At 40.4% G+C, this 25,419-nt stretch overlaps 1 protein-coding gene across 2 annotated transcripts in view; it reads left to right on the forward strand.

Annotated features, from left to right (window-relative positions):
* The first annotated feature begins 1,995 nt into the window (after positions 1-1,995).
* fgf2 (fibroblast growth factor 2) overlaps positions 1,996-25,419 on the forward strand; it is a 62,871-nt gene continuing 39,447 nt past the window's right edge. The window contains exon 1 of one of the 2 annotated variants that reach the window (XM_052036982.1): positions 1,996-2,726. In XM_052036982.1, coding sequence (XP_051892942.1) covers positions 2,540-2,726 — 187 coding nt within the window. In that variant the 5' untranslated portion in view covers positions 1,996-2,539. The remainder of the gene's footprint in view (positions 2,727-25,419) is intronic. The other variant, XM_052036972.1, reaches the window with a different exon arrangement.

Raw genomic sequence — 25,419 nt, forward strand, 5'->3', positions numbered from 1 at the left:
TATGATTCCCAAAATTGTGCTGGCTTCACAGTTATGGCCGTTCCATGAAGTGGGGTGATCCATGAGCGGTGATTGGGCTACATACGAGAGAACCTAAGGTTCTGCCCACAAACCATCCTGAAGGACTTCTGATAGTTCCGGCTGTTAGTTGGCATTTTCCATTCTTTCTAAATACCTCTGATGATCTAACAACTAAAAAAAATAATTAAAAAGTGTCTGTTTTCATTTTAGTCTTTTACAAATATATTTGGTCAGGTATTTAAAGGTTAGAAAATTTTTCTTCTGATCCCCATTGTCATGGAAAAATGACTACCACATTGCTGAATTACCAGGTATTGTAGCTGCTTGAATAAGCTATTACCAAAATGCCAAGAAACCACATCCCTCCCAACTTCTGAAGACAATGCCATTGATACATCCCAAAAAAGTAAGATACTTAAAGTGAAAACATAATTTGATTTTCTTTGCCATTAAGACAATATATATTCTTGAGATATTAAGGGAACCAAGTGACAAAGAATCAGTGCAGGAAAATGACACTCAGGTAAAAAAAACAGCCAGGACCTTATTGAATGGCAGAGAAGGCATGAGGGGGTGAATGGCCTACTCCCGCTTTTAATCTTATGTCTGTATGGTGCCACTATAAGCCTTTGCAACTTTTTTAAGCAAATTGAGAGAACAGACCCAAATACACTTATGGGAATTGTCTAGTTTAATATACCCAATGCCTAAACTATTATCTGTTGCTTTTTTCCTCCTATCTTGGTCTTGCTCTGTGGATATTTTGATACCCCTCCCCCCTTACTTCACAGTAATTTCTGTTAGTTCTTACCTGGTGGTATGGTGGTATAGCAGTTAGTGCTGTTGCCTTACAGCTCCATGGACCCAGGTTCAATCCCAACCTTGGGTGCTGTCTGTGCCCTTTGCATGCTCTCTCTGTCATTGTCTGTGTGTTCTGTAGATATTCTGGTTTACTCCCACATTCTTAACACATGCTTTTTTGTTAATTAGCTACTGTAAATCACAATTTGATGTGGATTAATGGCAAAAGAATCAAATGGGAATTCGTGGGCATGTGTGATGGAGAATAAGGAGTGAGGGAATTGGACTAATGGGATTGTTCCTTTTGGAGGTGGTGAGGATCTGATGGGCTGGAAGGCCTCCTTCTATGCTATTAATGTAAGAGTTTATTCTGTTTTGTGGCCACTAACCCAGTAGTATCCTGGAATGGCACAAGGAAACTCACTGAAGGACTGGCTTTTAAAGATGTCTTGCAATCCTAAATAATATTTTTGGAAGGACTTCAGGCTTGGCTATTTGGACACATGAAAATAAAATACAAGTAGTTTAATGAGATTTTATGACAGAATGTCGGGAAAATAAATTGCTAATGAAATATCATGGAAGCCAAACTTCATTGCTTTTATCTCCTAAGACTATTTATTTTTACAATGCAATGTCATATTGCGTGGCATCGATACAGGAAACTGTCTTGTTTGGAGCAAAATCTAAGTCACTGGCATCCATCCTCTCGAAGCGTCCTGCTACCTTTATCAAGTTTTCCTTTGGAGATAAAAATCATATTTTTGACTGCAGAATATGATGAAATATCTGGTATATTTATACTTTGCTTGCAGCAATAATAGATACTATTTCTGTTGCAAATAGGAATTTGACGCTGGGTTGTTGGGCTTTTTGGTGCAGGGTCAAGGTTTTTAACTTTTGCCCAGTTTTTTTATAGTGCATGTGATAGATGACGTTATTTCATAGTTTCTCTTGTACGTCGCATTGAATTTGTTTCAAAAATATTTGAGGTCAGCCACTACTTACAAATGATAATTAGAAATATTTATTTTAAAGAACTGCCCCAGTGGTCACTCTCCATTTATTTGGCAAGGTCAATGTAAGCAAACTGTAATAAACACTTCAAGAGAGAGAAAAAAAAACTACTTCATTTACTGTTTGGGATTGGAGAAAGTCTTTGCCAGGCCACACAAGCGATGTTGTACCTTTAAAACCGCTCGCACCCTTGCGCATTTCCTACACTCTCCCGAACATGCCGCTTGATGTTGGCTCCCACATTGCACGCGTGCGCACTTGTGTCCGACAGGCTGCGCAGTTGGGAGAGTGTGGCCGCTGGGGTTTAGTACTGAGTTTGTCAGAAAGTAGACATTTCCAGCTAGTCACGTTTCCACTTCTTCACAGCAACACACGCACCGCCAAATGTCGGGAATTATGACGAGGAAGCTATTGCGAAGTGATGGAATGAACTGTTTTCCCTTATCATAAAATTGGCATCATTCCTTGTGATTGGATTGCCTGAAAACTTGAAGGGAGGGGGGGGGGGACTTTATTTTTAGGAAGAAGGGGAGAAAAGAGGATTGATTAACCAAGTGTGTCGGACTTTAGTTGAAGGAGAAAGTGGAAGGAGGGGCTGTCACGTTTAAGAAAGGGTCGAGAGGAAGGAGGAGCACCTCAGTGGTTGAGTGGAGCCGGGCGAGCCGAGCAGGGGCAGCTGGAGTTCGAAGCAGCCTGCGACATGGCGGCGGCGGCGGGAGCAGGAGGGGTCAGCACCCTGCCCACACTACCTGATGCTGGCAGCAACCCCTTCCCTCCGGGATCATTCAAGGAACCCAAGAGGCTCTACTGCAAGAACGGCGGCTATTTCCTGAGGATCTCGCCGGATGGCAGAGTTGATGGAACCCGCGAGAAAAATGATGGCAACAGTAAGTATTGCAGAATCCATTAATATTTCAATTTTAGAATCCCCGATATTGTTTATTGGTAGACCTGGGAATCCATTGTTACCATACCGCATTCCCTTAACTCAATCTTGTTTTGTTTCCGAATTATGTGACTATAGTTATTATATACTATAGTTTTCAGTGATGCAGTTAAGTGTTTGAATTTTAATTTGTCTTATTATTGCTGTGCAGTAACGCATACAAAATCGTAATTTTGTTTCTATTGTGAGGTTTCCAGTTTCACAAATGATTTCTTTGTGTTTTACATAATCTACCCCAATAAGTTCATAAAATGTCTCTTTAGAGCGCATAGGATGGTGTTTGGGGGGTACAACCTCAAAGACGTCCTGCTGCTGTTGTGAGGTGTTATGGAGACGCCGTGCTTTTTGTCGTGTGAGACAACTATCCATGGACTTCAGTCACTTCTTTTACCCATCCTTGGCTGGATCCTTTTCAGTCTTTTTTGTAGTTAAGACATTCTTTCCTCTTCACCTAAAGACAAAAAAAAAATGTGAACATAGGTGCGGAGCTGCTAAACTTCTGTAAATGAGACGATGTGTCCTTTCCCGTAGAAGTTTGTGAAAATTTAAATTTGTGCATTGGTGCTATGAACACATTATTTACCTTTCCTTTATGAAATCTAATACAAGTTTGTAGAAATAACACTTAATTCCGGCTACTTTTGTGTCGCGTTCGTATACGCGGTAAGCAATTTTCTTGCAGTACAGCTCTCGGAGAATCAAACTTGTGCAACTGCACTTGAATGACAAGAATGAATAAGAGTGCGGGTCTTTTCGATATTACGCAAACTATTTTGCTTTCCATTTGTTGGAGAGACGGTACAGGATGGTTGAACACGTTAGTTAATTAATTGCTTAGAATATTGCGGGGAAAAACATCTCCCTCACTTATTTCTCCGATCCTATTCAGTGCGATCACAATGAAATAATTAGAATTATACAGTTGGTAATTTGGATGTGACTTTATACATTCGTGTCAGACACAAGCTAAAGCAATGTAGGTACGCCTTGGTTGCGTTGTATTGTACTAAAACAACATTATGAGACATTTCACTAAGGTGCCAGATTTTGTTCCTTGCTCGGGGGGAAGGGATTCCGAAGATAGAATTTAGATGATTACCCTTGGTTTCTGTATTTTCTGGTCTCTATTATAGCAAGCTGTTCGCCCTTCATTGAAATTAATTGCTTCCTTAGGTCGTTGAATGGTTACCCTCCGCCCATATGTTCTCATTGCAATAAGTTTGCATCACTTTTGTAGTGGTAGAGCTGCGATGTTTACTCCGGTTTTTTTTTAATATTAGGTAGACATTCACGAATTTATCTTTCTCCTATTTGTACTCCCATTTCCTTTTAATATTATAGACCAGGAACCCAAAGAGTTACATACAAAGATTTGAAGAATATTTTCTATATTTTCTGAAGTGCCTGAAATGTGGATTGTATTACAGTGGAAATCTCGACCAGATTTCAGAGCAACTAAAGGGTTTTAAAGTGCAAGCAGATTCTCTTTAAGGCAGAATGTGCATTACCTATTTTAACTTTTTAAATTCGTGGTCGTTTTGCATAAACTAGGGAAAATATTCGGATCAAATTCAATTTGCATATTATTTTTAATTGGTGCATTATAGTGCATAGCTATGATGGCATTTTGGGCCTCCCAGCAATCCTGACCAATGCTAAATATGGTAGTCTGGTTTTGTTTTATTTTCGATTAATACTTGGTAACAATCTTACTGACGAATTTAGATAAACACAAACCTATTGATATGATATATAACTGAAATAGGAAGTGTGCTAGGGAAGTTCAGGGTTTTTTGGCTTTTTTTCCTGAATGCTAATGTATCATGACTTAGATGCAGAAGGATGAAAATGTTTTGATTTGGTGAGAACGTGATATGGTTTAACTTAAAACTGGAAATCCAGCTCCAAATGGCTATAACATGTCACTCATGTCACGTGAATTAATTCATCTGTGCCTTTTAAATCCCTGAAAAAGACCTCCACAATAACAGAATATTTTGTTCATTTCTGCTGGTTTTGGTTTGAAAGTGAATAACCTTAAGTTTGTTTTTGTCCACAACCTGCTGGACGTGTACTGCAGCAACCACAAACCAAATGAACAGAAATATATCAACCACATTCAGGATGTGACTATCACTCACACTGGACCACATGCAATGTTGTCAACCTCAACCTGCTTTTATGTTTCATTTAAATGATTGTTTAATTGAAAACAAATGCTTCCATCTAAGAATTTCTGAAGGCACTAATTTATGCATCTACAGCATTGATCTAGCACACAACAGAATTTAATTAGGAGCTATCATTTTGAAATTAATGAGCAGGAAGGGGATAATCCACTAAGTGGTATTCCTAAACTGTGAAAGGAATACTTCTACTTGAAGAGCTAGAATTACACCAATGTGGAGGTATGGGACTTGCAAAAACCTGGTCTGGATATGATGCACAGAAACACTGTCCTCTTAGTTGTATAATTCAATAAGCCTTGCTTTATCCTTGCTGCCAACTGATTGAGTCTTGACTATATCATTAGCACATATAATACAATATTTTAAAAAGACAATGACAGGTTTGTGATGAAGATTTATGGTCTATGGTATAAAAGGGGCAGTAGCATTGTGGACAGAAAATTGGCTCAGTGGGTGAGAGAGTAATGATAGTGAATGATTATTTTATTTGGACTGGAGGGAAGAGTAGTCGTATTTCTCAGGTATTGGTACTAGAACCACTGTTTTGTTAATATGTATCTGGGACTTGGGTGTACAGGGCAGAATTTCCTAATGTGCAGATGGTACAAAACTTTGAAGTGTACTAAACTGTGAAGTGGAAAGTAATAGATTTCAAGAAAACATTGATGGGTGAGAGGAATGGACATGTAAATGGCAAATAAACTTTCATGCAGAAAAGTACAAACTGTCATGGTTTGATAAGAGAACTGAGGAAAAGACTAAGCTGGAGGGCATTTCTGAATGAAGTACATGAACAGAGATCTGGTGACGTATGTAAATATTTTAAAATGGCAGGGCAAGTGATAAAGCAGTTTAAAGTTTATGGGTTCTTGGGCTTTATAGAAGGAAAAAAGTCTGAGAAAGTCACAGCAAATCTTTTAAAGCACTTGGTTTAATCACAATACAATATGGTGCTCAGTTCTGGGAACCACACTTTATGAAAGATGTGAAGGCCTTGAAGGGAATGCAGAAGGGATTTGTTATTATGATCCCAAGTATGATGAACTCTTCTGTGGATGGATTGGTGAGGTTGTTGAACTTGGCATAGAGGAAACTGAGAAGGGATAATGAGAGGGTTTTAACATAAACTCTCTTAATTAATAGAAACTGTCTCTATTGACTGAACGGTCAAGAACTAGGAAAAAAACATTGCAGATGGTTGGCAAAAGCATTATAAGGAAAAATGCTTATGCTTAGGAACTGGAATACGTGGCTGAGGTGATAGTGAAGATATTGAAGGGGGTAAATCTTGCAGGAGCATGGAGAAAGGCCATGGAAAGTGGGATGATCTGGACTGTTGTTACATAGAGGATATGTCTCTTTGTGCTGTAACTTTTCTGTAATTCTGGGAAGACAATTTCTCAAAAATTGGGTTAGTATCTGTTACAGAAAGATCTGGGAAGTATTTAGAACATAGAACATTACAGCACAGTACAGGCCTTTTGGTTCATGATATTGTGCTGACATTTTATCCTGCTCTAAGATCTATTTAATCATTCTCTCCCACATAGCACTCCATTTATGTGCCTATTTATGAGTCTCTTAGATGTCCCTAATGTATCTGCCTCTGCCAGCAGTGCGTTCCACATACCCACCACTCTGTGGGGGGGGGGGAACACCTTGCCTCTCACATCTTTCCACCCCCTTCCCCCCCCCCCCCATACTTTCTTCCAGTCACCTTAAAATTATGCCCCCTCACGTTAGCCATTTTTGCCCTGGGGAAAAGTCTCTGACTGTCCACTCGATCTATGCCTCTTATCATCTCGTGTACCTCTATCAGGTCACCTCACATCCTCCTTTGCTCCAAAGAGAAAAGCCCTAGCTCACTCAACCCATCCTCATAAGACATGCTCTCCAATCCAGGCAGCTTCCTGATAAATCTCCTCTGCACCCTCCCTAAAGCTTCCACATCCTTTCTATAATGAGGCAACTAGAACTGAACACAATACTCCAAGTGTGGTCTGACCAGAGTTCCATGGAACTGCAATGTTACCTCGCAGTTCTTGAACTCACTACCCTAGCGAAAGAAGGCCAACACACCATACGCCTTCTTAACAACTCTTATCAACCTGCGTGGCAACCTTAAGGGATCTATGGACATGGAATCCAAAATCCCTCTGTTCCTCCACACTGCTAAGAGTCCTGCCATTAACCTTGTATTCTGTCTTCAAATTTGATCTTCCAAAGTGTATCACTTCACACTTTTCTGGGTTGAACTCCATCTGCCATTTCTCAGCCCAGCTCTGCATTTTACCAATGTCCTGTTGTAACCTACAGCAACCTTCTACACTATCCACAACACTACCAACCTTTGTGTCATCTGCAGACTTACTAACCCACCCTTCCACATCCTCATCCAAGTCATTTATAAAAATCGCAAAGAGCAGGGGTTTCAGAACAGATCCCTGTGGAACACCACTGGTCACTGACCTCCAGGTAGAATATGCTCCATCTACAACCAACCTCTGTCTCCTATGGGCGAGCCAATTCTGAATCCACACAGCCAAGTTTCCCTGGATCCCATGCCTCCTGACTTTCTGAATGAGCCTTCCATGAGGACACTTATCAAATGCCTTACTAAAATTCATGTACACCACATCCACTGCTCTACCTTCTTCAATGTGCTTTGTCACATCCTCAAAGAATTCAATCAGGCTTGTGAGGCATGACCTGCCCCTCATAAAGCCATGCTGACTGTCCGTAATCAGCCTGTGCTTCTCCAAATGCCCATAAACCCTGTCTCTAAGAATCTTCTCCAGTAATTTGCCCACCACTGAAGTAAGAGTCACTGGCCTGTAATTCCCAGGGTCATCACTACTCCCTTTCTTGAACAAAGGAACAACATTTGCCACCCTCCAATCATCTGGCACTACTCCTGTGGCCAGTGAGGACACAAAGATCATCGCCAAAGCCACAGCAATCTCTTCTCTCACTTCCCGTAATAACCTTGGACATATCCCATCTGGCCCTGGTGATTTATCTATCCTAATGTTTTTTCAGAAGTTCTAGCACATCTTCTTTCTTCACGTCGAATGCCCCAGCATGTCAGCCTGTTTTACACCATCCTCACAAATGTCAAGGTTTCTCTCAGTGATGAATACTGAAGCAAAGTATTCATTAAGGACCTCCCCTACCTCTTCCGACTCCAGGCACATGTTTCTTCTTTTATTGCTGATCGGTCAAGATTCAAGATTTACTTTATTGTCATTTCTCTGAGTATTTACATACACAAAAAAAACGAAATACTATTTCTCACCAGCTCATATCTGTGCAACAAAAAGAACAGTGATAAATATCTAAAATAGTCTAAAAAACATCTCTAAAACAAAACTAAAAACATATCAACACCACATATTCATATCTGTTGAAGTGTGTTTATGTATTAATAAGTGCTTATTCAGCTCGAGATGAAGTTCAACGTATCAGGTAACTAACTATCAAACTGTTTCTGTTTTGATGCGAGTATGTACGTGTGCGTGGAGGGAGAGCTTGTCGGTGGAAGGGGACACAGTCCATTTATGATCCTGACTGCTTGTGAGGGAAAAAGCTGTTCAGCATCCTACTAGATCTAGAGCAGATGCTCCTATATCTCTTCCCCAATGGCAGGAGGGAAAACAGGTCGTGAGAAAGGTGATGAAAGATCTTAATGATGGCTGTAGCTCTGCGAATGCAGTGTTGCTGATAGATCTCCATCAAAAAGGGGAGAGGGGCACCAATGAGCCTGCTAGCTGTCTTCACCATCCTATTGAGCTGCTGTTGTTCGTAGGCCTTGCAGCTACCAAACCAGGAGGTGAAACAGTAGGTCAGGATGCTTTCAATGGTGCCCCTGTAAAACAAAAAGTGATGAGGTATGGAATAGGGAGGCCTGCCTTTCTGAGTCTCCGGAGGGGGTAAAGCCGCTGCTGGGATTTTTTAATGATGGCTGCAGTGTTAATAGTGGAGGTCAGATCATCCGCTAAGTGAACCCCCAGGAACTTAATGTTGCTGACCCTCTCCACAGCAGCACCATCTCCATCTCCTACCCTCACTCTAGTCATCCTCCTATCTCCTATTCTTCACGTGTGTAGAATGCCTTTGGGTTTTCCTTAATCCTACTTGCCAAGGCTTTCTCATGCCCCCTTCTAGCTCTCCTAATTCCATTCTTAAGCTCCCTCCTAACTACCTTGTAACTCTCCAGAGCCCTGTTTGATCCTTGCTTTCTAAACCCTAGGTAATCTTCTTTCTTCCTCTTGACAAGATATTCTACTACTTTTGTCAACCATGGTTCCTTCACTGCCTCAATGGGACAAACTATCCAGAACCCCATGCAAGTACTCCCTAAACAATCTCCACAATTCTGTTGTGCACTTCCCCAAGAACATCTGTTCCCAATTGAAGCTCATGATAGCATCATAATTCCGCCTCCCTCAATTAACTACTTTACCATATTGTTTGCTCCTATCCCTCTCCAAAGTTATGGTAAAGGTCAAGAAATTATGGTCACTGTCTCCAAAATGTGCTCTCACCGAGAGATCTGAAACCTGATCAGGCTCAATGCCTAGTACCAGGTCCAGTATGGCCTTTCCTCTAGCCGGCCTGTCACATACTGTCAGGAATCCTTCCTGGACACCCCTAACAAACTCTACCCCATCTATCCCCTTTACACTAAGGAGGTGCCAATCAGTATTAGGGAAGTTGAAATCACCCATGACAACAACCCGGTTATTTTTGCACCTTTCCAAAATCTGCCTCCCGATCTGTTCCTCAGTGTCTCTGCTGCAATTGGGAGTCTGTAGAATACTTCCGATAGTGTGATTGCTCCCTTCCTATTTCTGACTTCCACCCACAGTGACTCAGTAGACGATCCCTCTAGGACCTAGCTAAATGTATTTAGCTACATTTTTGTCGCATTTGTATTTTGTGGTGGTTTTGAACATATAATGTCTTTCAAAGTATGAATCATGGTATAGAATTAGTTTCTTCAGGAGAAATTGTGTAAAAATGCAATGACTAATTTCTTGTATCCATTGTGTGGCACGATATCTATTTGGGCTACATGATGGAATATTATTAGAAAACTAATTTCCAACCTAGAAGGATGTAACGGTTTGATCATAAAGTTCGTTTTGCTTCTGAATCAAACATCCATTTGATGTGATAGTACACATCCAGTTCTATGTATTACAGATTTGGGACCATTTCCACAAATACAGTGACCTGGGCCACTCCTGCAAGAGCAAGCCTTTACAACAAATGCAAGACATTCTTCATAACTAAAAACATGTCTAACTGAGCACTATTTGGAGGAAGATGCCTTGATTCTCACTGCAGCTCTGCCATGGATATTAACTCCCACCCTCCTATCAGCTAAATGCTGACTTCTCCCTACCTCTCCATTCCAAAACTACTGACCACGTCTAATAACTCTTGTACTTCCAGCTGCTGCAGCAACGGAGTGAGCAAAGAAAATGCTTTTGAACATTTTAGTTGTGCGAGGATATTTCCACTACTCAAGACATCTAGGGCCTGGACTTTGTGCAATGGATTTTTTGTATTGGTGGGCTTTTACAGAAAAGTACTTTGATCTGATGTACAATGGATGTTTGTGTCTTTCCAGATGTTGGAGAATTCCTTGGCCAATAATTTTTTTTTGAAATAGTCTGTATATTTAAAGCTCAAACAATGCTTGGATAACGTGCATCTGCTACATTTAAAGGTCATCAATTTTGCAGTAATCCAACATTAAAAGGTTTATATTCAAAATTTTTCAGCTATGCCTAATAGATGCGTATGCTCTAAACCAATCACTAAGGGTAAGTGATGTTCCTTTTTGTCTGCAGAATCTAGGGAAACATGTTCAGTGGCCTGATGTGCATGATTCTTTACAGCACTGAATAATTTTTAAAAAAAATGAATGATAGGTGCTAAGAGTAGACATTATTGGGAAGTTACAGTGCTGTCTCCTGCTGTGGCTCCATTTCCTGGCATAATATCTATATTGAAGCAAGAATGGCAACTGTATTTTTAGTCCATTTTAACATAATGTCTAAAATATTTTAATTTGACAACCACAAAGTATCCAAAACTTGGTCAAAATTATAGATTTTGAGCAGTATCTTGAAGTTTAACAGGGAGGTAGACCACAGGGAAATGTTTACCAAAATAATTCCAGAGCTTGGGGTCTTTGCATCTGAAGGCATAGTTGAATGATTGAATTCAGAGATCAGAATTGGAGGCACCAATATCTCTGTGAGCTGGAGAATTGGAGAGAGTTATAGGGATCAGATGTGGCAATATGATAGATTTGAAAATGACAGGGAGGGAATACAGGTCAGTAAAAGGAGTGATGGGTAACTGTCACATAATTCATGAATGGCACTTGTGGAAGTGCCTCATTTAACAGGGTAGGGGGTCAAGGATATCTGCTTCAGTAACAGAAGAGAAGATAGGGAAAGCAAAGAATAAACTGGAAGAACTCAGTAGGTCAAGCAGCATCTGTGGAAGCAATGGGGAAGAGCTGGTTGCAGTTACGGGTGGATGGGACGACTATAGTCAGTCTTGTTGATGACATGGCTATGTTCTGATATGCCCCTTGGGTCAAATTGGCACCAAGTGTTGTTAATAGACTGGTTCAGTTTTAGACTTTGCAAAGGAGAAAGATAGAGATGATGACTAGAGAATGGAGTTTGTGCTGGGGAAGAAAAACAGTAACCTGGGTCTTCCATTAAGTAAATACTGGGAAATTTCTACTCTTCCAGATAGCAACCAACTGGTTTTATCCTTTCAGGACTGGTAGTGAGGCACAGCTAGAAGTTGTCAAAGTAAAAGTAGGAATTATGCTTCTATTGCTGAAGGGCAGTAGGTAATTGAGAAATGGGAGAAACTTCAGAGGTCCTGGATGTAATGATATGAGAATGGGAAGAGAGCCACAAAGTATTTTCTGGTTATAGCCAGATCGATTTTTAAAAAAAATTAAACCAAGTTAAGACGTTCCCATCCAGTTGGACTGCAGAGAAAACACATTAGAGGCTGGTTATGTTCACCCAGATCAAAGGCTGCAGACTAGTTGAGATGGACAAGGAGGGAAAGGTTAACCTTGTCATAGTGACTTGGAAATCATTAATGTCTCTGAGACCAGTTCTGAAACTAGTAGGGATAGATACTTGAATTATGGTTTGGGACATCTGGTTTTTCACCTGGGAAACTAGAGAATTTTGAAGAGAAAAGGGAGACTTAAAAATAAGGTTAAGTTTGCAAGGACAGAGGCTGAGGCTTATTTTATTTGGAGGTGGTGGTAATGGAGTAGTTGAATAGGGAAGTGAGAAGGTAACATTACTGAGTAACAAGGAAATCAGAAAAGGATATTGGGTAGTTAAGAATTTGGCAATAGGATTGAGGGAGTAGAAAATAGGTCATGTAGGTAAGAGTTCAGGACACATAAGGAGAAAAGACATTGAGTAAAAACATTTGAAACATGGGATCATACAGTGATAAAGCTTGTCAACCCAAGGTATGTTTATGGCTCTCATCTCTTATTCTTTGTGGGGTGGGGGGGGCCCACATCTGGGCGTTATTGGTAAGACCAAGATTATTGTCCATCCCTAACTGCCCATGAGAAGGTGATGGTGAACTGCTGCCTTTAACCATTGCAGTCCTTCTGGTGAAGATACTTCTACAGTATTTACTGATGGGGAGTTCCAAGATTTAGACCTAGCAACAATGAAGGACTAGTGATATATTTTCAAATCAGGATGCTATGTGACTTGGAAGGGAGCCTGAAGCTTGTGTTCCCATATGCTTGTTGCCATCGTCATCCTTGGTATTAGAGGTTGGGGTTTTGGGAGGTCCCTTCAGTGTCGTCTGAGTGAGAAGTGGCAGTACACTTTGTAGATGGTACATACTGCAGATACTGTGCACCAGTGGTGGATGGAATGGATGTTCATTGTGGTGGATATGGTGAAAGTCAAGGAGGAAGGTGTTGAGCTTCTTGAGTTGTTGGAGCTGCACTTATTAAGCCAAGTGGAGAGGATTCCATCGGGCTCTGACTTGTGCCTTATAGGTGGTGGAAAGGACTTGAGATATCAGGAAGTGAATACAAGTTATCCAGCCTATGACCTGGGCTTGTAGCCATGCATTTGTGTGCCAGATCCAATTGAGCTTTTGGTCAATGGTAACCTCTGTTGATAGTGGGGAATTCAGTGATGGTTATGCCACAAATGTCAAAGGTAGGTGGTTAGACTCTCTCTTATTGAAGATTCATTGCCTGGCACTGGTTGTGGGTTCAAATCCCAATCTTAAAAATTTTGGATTGTCAGCCTATCAGGTGTGCTATGAGATGTTGGTGTCTGTGCTTCCAGTTGACGTTAAAGATCCTATGGAACAATGTAAAAAAAAAAGTTATCCCATGTCCTGGCTAATACTCTTCATAACCAATGCTACCAAAGTAATCTGGTTGTAATCATTGCTGTTTGTGGGAGATGTTTTGTACAGGTTGGTTGTTGAGGTTACTGTATTGCACGAGTGCCTGAACTTCAAAAGCAATTTAAGACAGCCTGAGGATGTAAGATTGTTTCATTTCCTGATTGATAAAGGGAAGATGATGAGAGCATTGATCAATGATTTCAATCTTAGTTATGTAGTCCATGAACTCATGCTACCACTTGGTGAGCTGTGCAGCTAACCTGTACTAAGAAACCTGGCAGAAATTGTACAGGCATTTTTGTATTGGGTATTTTGCACGTTAAGCTGAACTTTTCATGGTGCAAGAGGTGGAAGTTTTGTTTTACTACAGGGACTGGGCCTGTGAGTGATATCATTGGAGATCTGAAAGTGGGCATTAACCTCCTGTTAATCTGTTACATCAATCGCAGCTTCAACAAAACTACGAACTGATCATGGACATGAAGAAAATGTGCATTTTAATAAATGTATACAGGAGACACGAGAGGCTGGAATCTGGAGCAACAAAAAAATGCTGCTGGACGAACTCAGCGGGGTCAGGCAGCAGCCATGAAGGCAAAGAGAGAGTTGATATTTCTGGTCGAGACCCTGCATCAGGACTGAAAGAGTAGAGGGGAGATGGCCACTATAAAGAGGCAGGGTGGAATGAGGTAGGAGCTGGCTCCAGGTGAGGAAGGATTGATTGGGGAAAATGAATCCAGCTTGGGGTGGGGGGGGGTGCGAAGGGTGGAGATAATGGCAGAGGCTGGGAGGTGATAAATGGATACAACAAATGGCTGCAGATGGAAACTGATAAGAAGTGAAGGGGGATAAGGGAGGGATGATGGGCAGATGAACAGTGGGGGGAGGGGATAGGGGACCCAGAGGATTGAGTGTGTGGGTGATAGGCAGGTGAAACTAGGTGGGGGAGGGGAAAGAGACTGAGTAACCGGTGGGTGGGGAGAGTGGTTGGAAAGAAGGAGTGGGGGTTTGGGAGGACCTAGGTAGTCAGAAGGAGAGAGAAGGGAACAGAGGGAGCGCAAGTTATGTTAATTAGAGAATTCAGTATTCACCGTTGGGTTGTAAACTACCCACTGAGGTGCTGTTCTTCTAGTTCGTGTTTGACCTTGCCCTGACAGTGGAGGAGGCTGAGGTCAGACGGGTTGATGTGGGAATGAAGTTAAAATGGTTTGCAACCAGGGATGGCCATTGTGGACAGTGAGCACGTGCTCAGCAATGTGGATGCCTAGTCTGCATTTAATCTTGCCGATGTAGAGGAGGCCACATTGAGAGCACCAGATGCAGTGGACAAAGTTGGAGGAGGTGCATATGAATCTCTGCCTCAGATGAAAAGGCAGTTTAGGTCCCTGGATGGTGTAGGGATGGGTATTGCACCACCTACAGTTGCAGGGTAAAGTGTCTGGGGACAGGGAGGGATGGGTTTGTAGCAATGAGCAAACCAGGGATTCACAGAGAGAATGTTCCCAATGGAAAACAAAGGAGTGGGAAAGGGAAGATGTGACTGGTGGTGGGATCGCATTGCAGCTGATGGAAATGATGAAGAATGATGTGCTGGATGTGGAGGCTGGTAGAGTGAAAGGTAAGAACCAAGGGAACTCTGTTCTGGTAGGGGTGAGAGCAGAAGTGCGGGAAATGGAGGAGATATGGGTGGGGGCTCTATCAACCACAGTAGAGGGGAAGCCATGTTTCCTGAAAAAGGAGGACATTTCAGATGTCCTGGAAAGCCTCATCTCAAGAACCGGTGCAGTGGAGATGGAGAAACTTAAGAGAAAGTGATGGCATCCTTACAAGAGACAGGGTGGGAGGTGGTGTAGTCTAGGTAGCTGTGGGAGTCAGTAGGTTTATAGTAAGTGTCATTGGGTAGTTTGTCTCCTGAGATGAAGATGGAGAGATCCAGAAAGGTGGGAAGAGGTGTCAGAAATAGTCCAAGTGAATTTGTGGGTTTGGTGGCAGTTAGTAGCAAAGTTGGTAAAATTGACAAGTTCCGCATGGGTGTGCACTGGAGAAAGAGTTCGGGAGTGGTGCCAGAGTAGGTTTGGAACAGTAAATGTATAACTGAGAAAGAAAGCTTCAGGCATCATAGACAAAAAACACAATAATCTGCATTTAGTTATAGTATTGTCTGCAATGTCCCAAGGTGGTTTAAAAAGCATCACAGACATTGAGTTAATTGGACTGTATCAAAGGAAAAAAAATTATAAATTGCCGTAAGACAAAAATAAACAGTAGATTGCAATAGATCTTTGTATAACTTATTTCAGAAAATGATGGCCTCGAGTAGGTTGTAATAGGACACTGGAAAACCTTTTTAAAAGTTGCATTCCCAAGCCTGGGAAGGACATGAGTATCACATGTCACAATCTATAAATTTTTAGTTATAAAAGCAACTGGATGATACATGAGGTACATGTGTATAATGGTTTTGTCTTTCACACAACCTTCAATTTGATCTTGTAGAAAAATAGTAATTTTTATGTTGTCAAATTCAACAAATAGTGGTGTCTTCAGTGCTACTTAAAATTCCTTTAATCTTTATTTGGATGTACATAGCATTTGCAATAAGATAAATGAGTTGACAGCACAGATAGCAACATACGAGTATGATCATGGTTGCAGGGTAACCAGAACTGGGTGCTCAATCCAGGTTATGCAATGTTCCAAAAGAACAGGTAAAAGGGAGAGGGGGTGGGGTAGCTTTGTTAATCAAGGAAGGTATTGGAGTAGTGTTGAGTCATGTTATAGAGGCAGTAGATAGTACTGTAAAATTTTGTGGTGAAATCCTGAATAGTGGAGGAAAGCAGACATGGGTGGGAGAAATCGATTGGCCTCAAGTGTGACCTTTTGATAGAGCTGAGCATAAATGTGAAATATCCAGGGCAGGTTTGAAGGGAACCGAAATTGTCTTGGGAGATTTTAATTTATTGGCCAAACCAAACTAGTGAGTAATTTGGGGGAACAAACAATCTGCTGGAGGAACTCAGCAGGTTGAACAGCATCTGTGGGAGGAAAGGAATTGTTGACATTTCGGGTCGAAACCCTGAGTGCTTCAGAGATTGCTTTGTAAAACATTGTCATGGAAACTAGCTGGGAACAGATTATTTTAGATTTGTTCTGAGTAGTGAGGAGGGATTAATAAGAGGTCACGTGGTTAAAGATCCTTTGGGAATAGAGACCACAATATAATAGAATTGCAGATGCAGTTTGAGGGTGAATACCATGGGAGCAAAACCACTGTCTTCAACGTGAATAAGGGCAATTATAATGGTATGAAGGTGGAGTTGTCTAAGGTAGATTAGGAAAATAAAATGAGGTAGATCAGTGGCAGATATTCAAATACTGGTCCATAACAATTGGTAGGAATTTATCCCAATTAGAAAGAGGGATTCCATGAGAAAGAGGCATAATTTGTGGTTAACAAAGGAGGTCAAGGATAATTTTAATTTGAAAAGTAGGGTTTACAAAGTGGCAAGGCCAGAAGACTGATAAATTTTTAGGATCCAGCAGTGAAAGCATAAGGGAGAATATTGATTTTTGAGAGAACTTGCATGTAATATCAGAAGAGTTTCTATGGAAATATAAATAGGAAGAATACAGGTAAGGTAGGTGTGATACTTTGAGAAAACAAGGCTGGTGAATTAATACTGGAAACAATGAAATAGCGGATATGCTAAATCAATGTTTTGCATGTCTTCATTATGGAGGACACTGCAAATATCCCTAAGAAAACAGATGGACTAATTTCAAATAACAGGGAGGAACTTGTAAAAATTCCAATCACAAGAGAGAAAAATATTAGAGAAGCTCGTGCAACCCAAGGTGGACAAATTACTGTGACTCGATGGCCTGCACTCAAGGGTTTTAAAGGAAGTAGCTGCAGAGATAGTGGATCCATTGTTTGCAATTTTTCAGAACTTGCTATATTTTGGGAGGGTACCAAAAGATTGGAAAACAGCCAATGTGGCTCCCTTCAAAACGGGAAGACAAAGGTGGGTAGCTATAGACCAGTTAATTTAATAGTTGTTGGCAGTTATCTGTTGCTAGAGTCAATTATCTAAGAGGAAATAACTGATCATTTAGGAAAGCTGAAAATAATCAAACCTAGTCATCAGGGTTTTATAAAAGATAAATCATGTTTGACAAATATCGTCATTCTTTGAGGATGTGACACCTGTAGATGTAGTGTATTTAGATTTCCAAAAGGCAGTTGACAATGTGCCACTAAAGAGACTGGTGTCTAAATTAAGAGCCCAAGGTATTGGAGGAAGTGTGTTGGCATAGATTGAAAATTGGCTGTCACACAGCAAACGGAGTTGGAATAAGTGGGTCCTTTTTAGGCTGGGGGGATGTGACTAATGGAGTACTCCAGTGATTGGTTCTTTGCCCTCATGTTTAATGACCTGGAGGAGGGAACAAAAAGTAAGGTTTCTAAGTTTGCTAATATGAAAGTAGATGGAAAGGCATGCTGTGATGAAGACATTATGGCTCTGCAATGGGATATAGATAGAATGAGTGATTGGGCAAAAACCTGGCAAATAGAATTTAATGTGGGGAGGAGTAAGGCCATGCACTTAGGCAAGAGGAATCAAAAGGCGGATTATTATCCAAATGGAGAAAGACTACAAATGAGTGAAGTTCAGAGGGATCTAGGTGTTACAGTGCATCAATCATAAAGTTAGCAGACAGGTCCCACAAGAAGTGAAGAAGACTTAGTGGCCTTTGTTGCAAAGGTCAAGAATTTAAGAATAAGTAGTTTTGTATCAGTTGTACAGGGTGTAGGTGAGGCCACACCTGGAATAGTGTGCATGGTTTTGTACCCTTTTGTCTAAAACAAAAGACATGGTAGCACTGGAGGCAGTCCAAAGGAGATTCACTAGGCTAATTCCTGGGATGAGAGGGTTGTCCCATCTAGATAGTTTGGGTCTATATTCCATGGAGTTTAGAAGAATGAGGGGTGACTTAATTTAAACACACAACATCCTGGGGGGGGGGGGTTAAGAGGGTAGATATTGAGAATTTTCACTAGAGGAAGAATCATGAACAAGGGGATGTAGTCACAAAATAAGGGACCAGTTAGTTAAAACTGAGGAACATAGAAATTTCTTCCCAGGGTAGTGAATCTCAAATTCTCTGACCCAGAGGGTGGTGGAGGCCAGATCATTTGGTACATGTAAGGTCAAGATAAATTCTGAGAGGCAGAGAAATTGAGGGTTATGGGGAACTGGCACAGAAGAGGAATTGGGGCCAGCACAGATCAACCATGATCATACTGAATGATGGGGCAGGCTTGAGGGCCTGGTGGCCCACTCCTGCGATTTTCTTATGTTCTTAAGGCGATGGGAGTTGGGTGTTTTGGCAACTTATGCCAATGGTAGCAAGCTATTATTCATAAGGTTCACAAATTAGAGCAGAAGTTAAAATTGTAAATAAAATGAACTTAAACTATATTCCATGGAACATTTCTGATTGCACTCTGCAAGAAAGAGGCCTTGAATCAATGAAATATTAGTAGGAAGTTGAATTGTGCACTCTTGTAGAAATCTCCATAAAACATTGCTTGGGACAGGTGTTTGTCTTCATTGGCCTCACTATATTGTAGTTTTACCACTCTAGACCTGGGAGAAGAAACCAAATTACTGTTCTATCTCATGTGATTAAGCACCTCCATATGAGGTGCATTGTTTCTCATTTTCATAATAAAAGTAGGAAATGTTAAACTCTCTCCAATTTGAAACTGATTTAAATTTAATAAACTCTCCCTCATCTTGGTGGATTTTAACAAGCAAAAGTTGACAATATACAATTTGTTCTAAGCTACTAGCAGGCCCTGAGAACTTCAAAATGTCCTCTGTTCTGATGTTATATTACAAATTATTACAAAATTTAAATTTTGTTACTGATGCTTTATGATCATATTTTATCACCAGTTTACATATGATGAAAAATGAGATTTGTTCCCGAACTCCATTACTGTGTACTGTGCATAACAATTCTGTCATGCAGATAAATTGAGGAAAGGTAGTCAAAACAGTGGTACCTACATATTTTTAATTTTTATTAAATTATTACAGATGTTGAAAAATAATTGAATCATACAAAATTCCCTTTGCATTTTTTGGGAATGCTTATATTAATTAAAGATAATATGCAGTCCTTGCGATCTGTTCACTTCCTTTAATCTCTTTGAAATCTGATAATTTTTGGTGTACCTTTCTTGTAACCATTTGTATACCAAGATGAGAGAAAATGTCTCGTGCAGAAATTTAATAGCTGTTGCTTTGTGTAATGTTTTGCATATGGGTTTAAACTTGCCTGTACAGCTGGAGTGTTTCTACTTTTCTTTGAACTTGATAATTCTCTTGAAAAATAATTTTAAAGCAGTCTCTGTTCCTAGACAGCATCATTCCCATTACAAACCAGCAAACAAATTGTTAGTATCTATTGGAAGAACACATTTTCTTTGAGAGGAGGTGATCATCTTTAAAACTGTCATAAAGGATAGCTTCTTGATGAAATTGCACACTCAGAGTTGTATAGTATAGTAACATGCCCTTCGGCCCACCATGTCCATGCTGACCTTTCTGCCCATCTGCACTAACTGCATTTGGTCACGTTAGGTCCATATCCTTCAATGCCATAACTATGTAAGTGCCTGTCTGAATGTCTAAATTTAACGATTGTACCTTACTCCACCTCCCCTGGAAATGAGTTTCAGATATCAACCACTGTGTCAAAAAAAAAGTCCCTCAAATCCCCTTGAAAACTCCTTCTTCTCACCTTGAACCTATGCTGCCTTGTTTTTGATATCCTTACCATGGGAAAATGATTCTATCTGTGCCTCCTATTTCATATACCTCAATCAGGTTAACCCTCTGCCTCCTTCACTTCAGGGAAAACAAACTATCCAATCTCTACCCATAACTAGAGTCCTCTAATCCGTGCAACATCTTGGTGAATCTCCTGCACTCTCTCAGCACAACCACATCCTTCCCATGGTGTGGGAACAAGATCTGGGACAAGCCGTATCTTACTAACTTGATTGGGTTTTTTGAGGAGGTGAAGAAGGTGATTGATGAAGGTAGAGCTGTGGACATTGTCTACGTGGATTTTTATAAAGTGTTTGACAAGGTCTCTCATGTTAGACTCATCCAGAAGATTAAGATCCATGGTGACTTAGCAGTTTGGATTCAGAATTGGCTTGCCCATAAAAAAGAGGGTAGTGGTTGATGGGTCTTACTCTGGCTGGAGGTCTGTGACTAATTAAACTAGTATTTAAATGCCTAACTAAACTAATCCCTTCTGCCTACACAATGTCCATATCCCTTCATTCTCGGCACATTCATGTGCCTATCTAAGAGCCTTTTAAACACCTCTCTCATATTTGCCTCCACCAGCACCTCTGGCAGCACATTTCAGACACCCGCCATGCTGCATTTTGTAAAAAAAAATAATTTGCCCTGCAGGGATCAGTACTGGGACCTCTGCTGTTTGTGATGTGACTTGGATGAAAACCTGGATGGGTGGATTAGTAAGTTCGCAGACGATACAAAGATTGGTGGCATTGTGGATAGTGTAGAAGATTGCCAAAGGATATAGCGGGATATAGATCGGTTGCAGATATGAATGGAGAAATGGCAGATGGAGTTCAGTCTGGCCAAGTGTGAGATGCTGCACTTTGGGAGATCAGATTTAAAGGGGCAGTACATAGTTAATGGCACGACCATTAACAGTGGGGTACACAGAGGGATCTTGGAGTCCAGTCCATAGCTCCCTGAAAGTGGCTACACAGGTTGATAGGGTGGTAAAGAAGATGATGGCATACGTGCCTTTATTAGTTGAGACATTGAGTTCAAGGGTCAGTAAGTTTTGTTGCAGCTTCATAAAACTCTGGTTAGGCCACATCTGGAGTATTGCATTCAATTCTGGTTGACTCGTTATAGGAAGGATATGGAGGCTTTGGAGAGGGTGCAGAAGAGATTTACCAGGATGTTGCCTGAATTAAAGGGCATGTGCTATAAGGAGAGGTTGGACAAACTTGGGTTGTTTTCTCTGGAGTGGTGGAAGCTGAGGGGAGACCTGATTAAAAGTTTACAAGATTATGAGAGGCATAGATAGGGTAGACAGCTGGTATCTTTTTCCCAGGGTTGAAATGTCTAATACTAAAGGGCATGTATTTAAGATGAGAGGGGATAAGTTCAAAGGAGATGTGCGGGGCAAGTCTTTACACAGTGGTGGGTGCCTGGAATGTGCTGCCAGAGGTGGTGGTGGATGCAAATACAGTAGAGGTGTTTAAAAGGCTCTTAGGTACATGAATGTGTGATGTGTAGGCAGAAGGGATTAGTTTAGTTAGGCATTTAATTACTAGTTTAATTAGTTTGGCACAACGTTGTGGGCTATAAGGTTTGTTCCTGTGTCGTACTGTTCTATGTTCTAACTGCACACAAGACTTGGAGTGTGATCTAGCTAATTTTTTAAATTTGCAACATAACATTACAACTCTTATGTTCTAGGCCCTGACCAATGAAGGAAAGTCTGCCATGTGCCCTTGCCATTCTATCTACCTACATTGCCATTTTCAGGGGATTATGGACTTGAACCCCAAGATCCTTCGGCTGATCAACAGTCCTTAATACCCTACTATTTACTCTACCTGTCCTACCAGTGTTTGACTTCCCAAAATGCATCACCTCACATTTGTTGTGATAAAATTCCTTCTGACCTATATCCTGCTGTAGCCTTGGACAACCTTCCTCGCTATCCACACCACCACCAACTTTAGTGTTATCTGGAAACTTGCTAGTCATGCCTCAGAATACCTATCCATGGGATTCAAGGCAATCTGGCAAATTAGAACCAAAGTTAATGTGGTGATGGAGGGTTGTTTTTCTGATTTGAAAGTCTGTAAATTTGTGGTACCACAAGAATCAATGCTGTAAGCCTTAATGTTTGTCATATACATTAATAACATGGATGTGAATGTAGGAGGTATCATTAGCAATTTTGCTGATGACATGAAAATTTGTGGTGTTGTAGATGATGAGGATTGTTATAGGCTACAGCATGATATTAATCAGCTGGAAAGTTGGGTGGAGCAATGGCAGATGGAATTTAATCTTAGAAGTGCCATATTTTAGAAGGTCAGGTAAGGGTAGGGCATACATAGTAAATGGTAGGGCCCTAGGGAGTGTGAAGAAGAGAGAGGTCTTGACCAAGTTACATAGATTCCTGCAAGTGGAAACACAGGTAGATAGGGTAGTGAAGAAAGTGTATAGTGTGTTTGCCTTCAGCAGCTATGGCATAGAGTACAAGAGTAGGATGTTATATTACAACTTCATAAAACATTGGTCAGGCCACATCTGGAGTATTGTGTGCTCTTCAGGTCACCATGCTATAAGAAGGATATGATTGCGTTGGAGAAGAAGCAGAGGAATTTCACTAGGATGTTGTTTGGATTGGAGCATTTCAGTCGTAACTAGATAGGCTGGGTTAGTTTTCCTTGGAGCAGAGGAGACTGAGTGGTGATCTGAAAGAAGTGTACCAAATTGAGGAGGGTGAATAGGGTAGATGGCAAGAATTGTTTTTTTCTGTTACTGGGAATGTCTAAGAGGGCATAGTTATAAGGTGAGAGTTAGTAGGTTTAGAGGGGATCGGGGGGTTGGGGGGAAATTTTTCCTATACAGAGTGGTTGGAATCTGGAAGGTGCTGCCTGAGGTGATGGTGGAGGCAGGTACTCCTACAATGTTCATGAAGCATCTAGACAAGCACTTGAATTGCCAAGGCACAGAAAGCTGGGGACCAAATGCAGGTAAATGGGAATATTATTGATAAATACAATGGTTGGCATGGATATTGTGGGCTGAAGGGCAGTTTCTGTACTGTTCAAGTATGACAATCCATTTTTTTTCATAGTCATTGTTACTGACAGCTTTTTAATTCTAGATTTATTTAGTTGAATTTTAAGTTCGCCATCTAATGTGACAGGACTTGTTTTTTCCAATCATCAGTCAAGCCTCCTAGACTTTTAGTTGATCAATATTGTCACTGCCACCTTGCCCCTTCACATGGAGAAGATTTGGGTGATATTTGAGGCAGTATCAAGGACTTTGGAGTGGAAAGGTACACTTTTAAAAAAAATATATATATAACGTTTTATCTTTAAAATTATAGAGTTTATTGAAGAGGAAGGAATCATTTACAATGTCAGTTAGAGATCAGGAAAGGAAGCTGTGTAGTTGGAACTTGGTTTGTTTGAAGTTGCAGGAAATAAATTTCATGGCTAAAATGAGGGGAGATTAATAGGATAGAAAGTGGCAAAGGAGTTCTTCACGAGGGTAGAAGGCAGTCTGGGAAGTCTGGTTCGGTGAACATAAGGGTTAGGAGGAGCAGCAAGGATGTTAGATGGAAACTGCTGATCTTGGTAAATTTTGAACTTATTACATTTGAAGCTTGGGGTGAGAGGGACTGGCAAAACTCACTACTGGTGATGGGAGGACTGAAGATGTACTCAAGATTTTTGCTGTAGACTTTGTCAGAAGCTCAACAGTCACTGCTCTTGTTTCCCTCAAGATATCCATTAACTCTTGAACCTTGTAATTTACAATTTAATTTTGAAGAACCACATTTATGTATGTCCCTGAAACTTAAATGTACTTTATGCCATCGCAAATAAATGATTTGAAAATATTTTAATGTCACACTTGCTGTGTTCATTAATATTTTGCCTTTTTTTAAGAGGGTAGGGATAAATCCATATTTATGCTTAAAATAATTCAAACTTGTAGGATTTTCACTATGTGAATTGCTGTGTTGTGGGCTGGTACTTGATATATTAAACTTAATCTGAGGGGTACAGGAAGGGCTACTGGCAAAGATGTATGTATATATTTTGGGTTGATCTAACTAGATTTGTCAAACGTGCATGGAGGGTTGGGGGAAATCTCTCATAATTTTGGTAATATAAGCAAATAACTCAAAAACTAATGTAAAAGTATAAAGTTAAAATTAGTAGTTCAGAGGCCTGAAACTTGACTTGTAGCCACTGCTATCCTTGCCATACGTTTTCTGGAACAGATATGTTAGCTTTGGGGGCCCAAATAAGGGTTTTATGAAGGGCTGCAACCAGGATTAGCATTGAATTTGGCCACTTCTGGGTAGTTGTCACTTCAACAGTTCAAATTGAAATTAAAAACTGGTTGTTGGCTCATCTAACACCTTGAGTATTTTGTGACACAATTTAAACAAAAGCAAAAATAGCCGAACATTTTTGAAAACCAAACAGTCCTGTAGTCTGAAATACTGCCAGATAAAGATGAATCATGTATGTAACTTAGTAGACTCCTGTTCACAGAACTTAAATTAAAAACTGCCAAATATATAATCTGTGCACCTTCTGAGATGCATTAAGATGTGTACTCTTGTAGCTTTAAATTGGATTATCCCTGTTTTAAAGGTCATTTTTCTGTTCTAGGAATAAATATAGAAGGTAGGAAACTAATGTCAAAAGTCTCATTTCAGAATTATGTGATGCTCAAATTCTGTGTTACGGGAAAACCATGGGTTTTCCAGAATTTATTAGTTAATTTTTACATTTATTAAATAGTCTCTGCATTGATGGTGTGGAACTTGCTCTTACAATGGGGCAGATGTTTTTAATAAACTACATTGTTACTGCTGTGGAGTATTGAATGTAATGTAAAACTACAGTGAAATTGTGATATTTTTAAAAATAATGCTTTGACTTTAGTTCTTTCCATGGAGGGGAGAGGGGAAAAATGGTAGTGTTTTAACTATACATGATTTTACTTAAAGTTCAGTTGCAATGCAACATTTTGTAAATGAGACTTCAAGAGGTAATATTCCTATGGTGATAAAGGACAAACTTTATCTTCGTCAGGGTTCTTCACTCTCTGTTAGATCATTAAAATAAGAAAATACAGTTACCACTGTCATGGTACCTATGATGCAATCATG

The sequence above is a fragment of the Pristis pectinata genome, chromosome 2 (assembly GCF_009764475.1).
Source record: "Pristis pectinata isolate sPriPec2 chromosome 2, sPriPec2.1.pri, whole genome shotgun sequence".
Lineage (NCBI taxonomy): Eukaryota > Metazoa > Chordata > Chondrichthyes > Rhinopristiformes > Pristidae > Pristis > Pristis pectinata.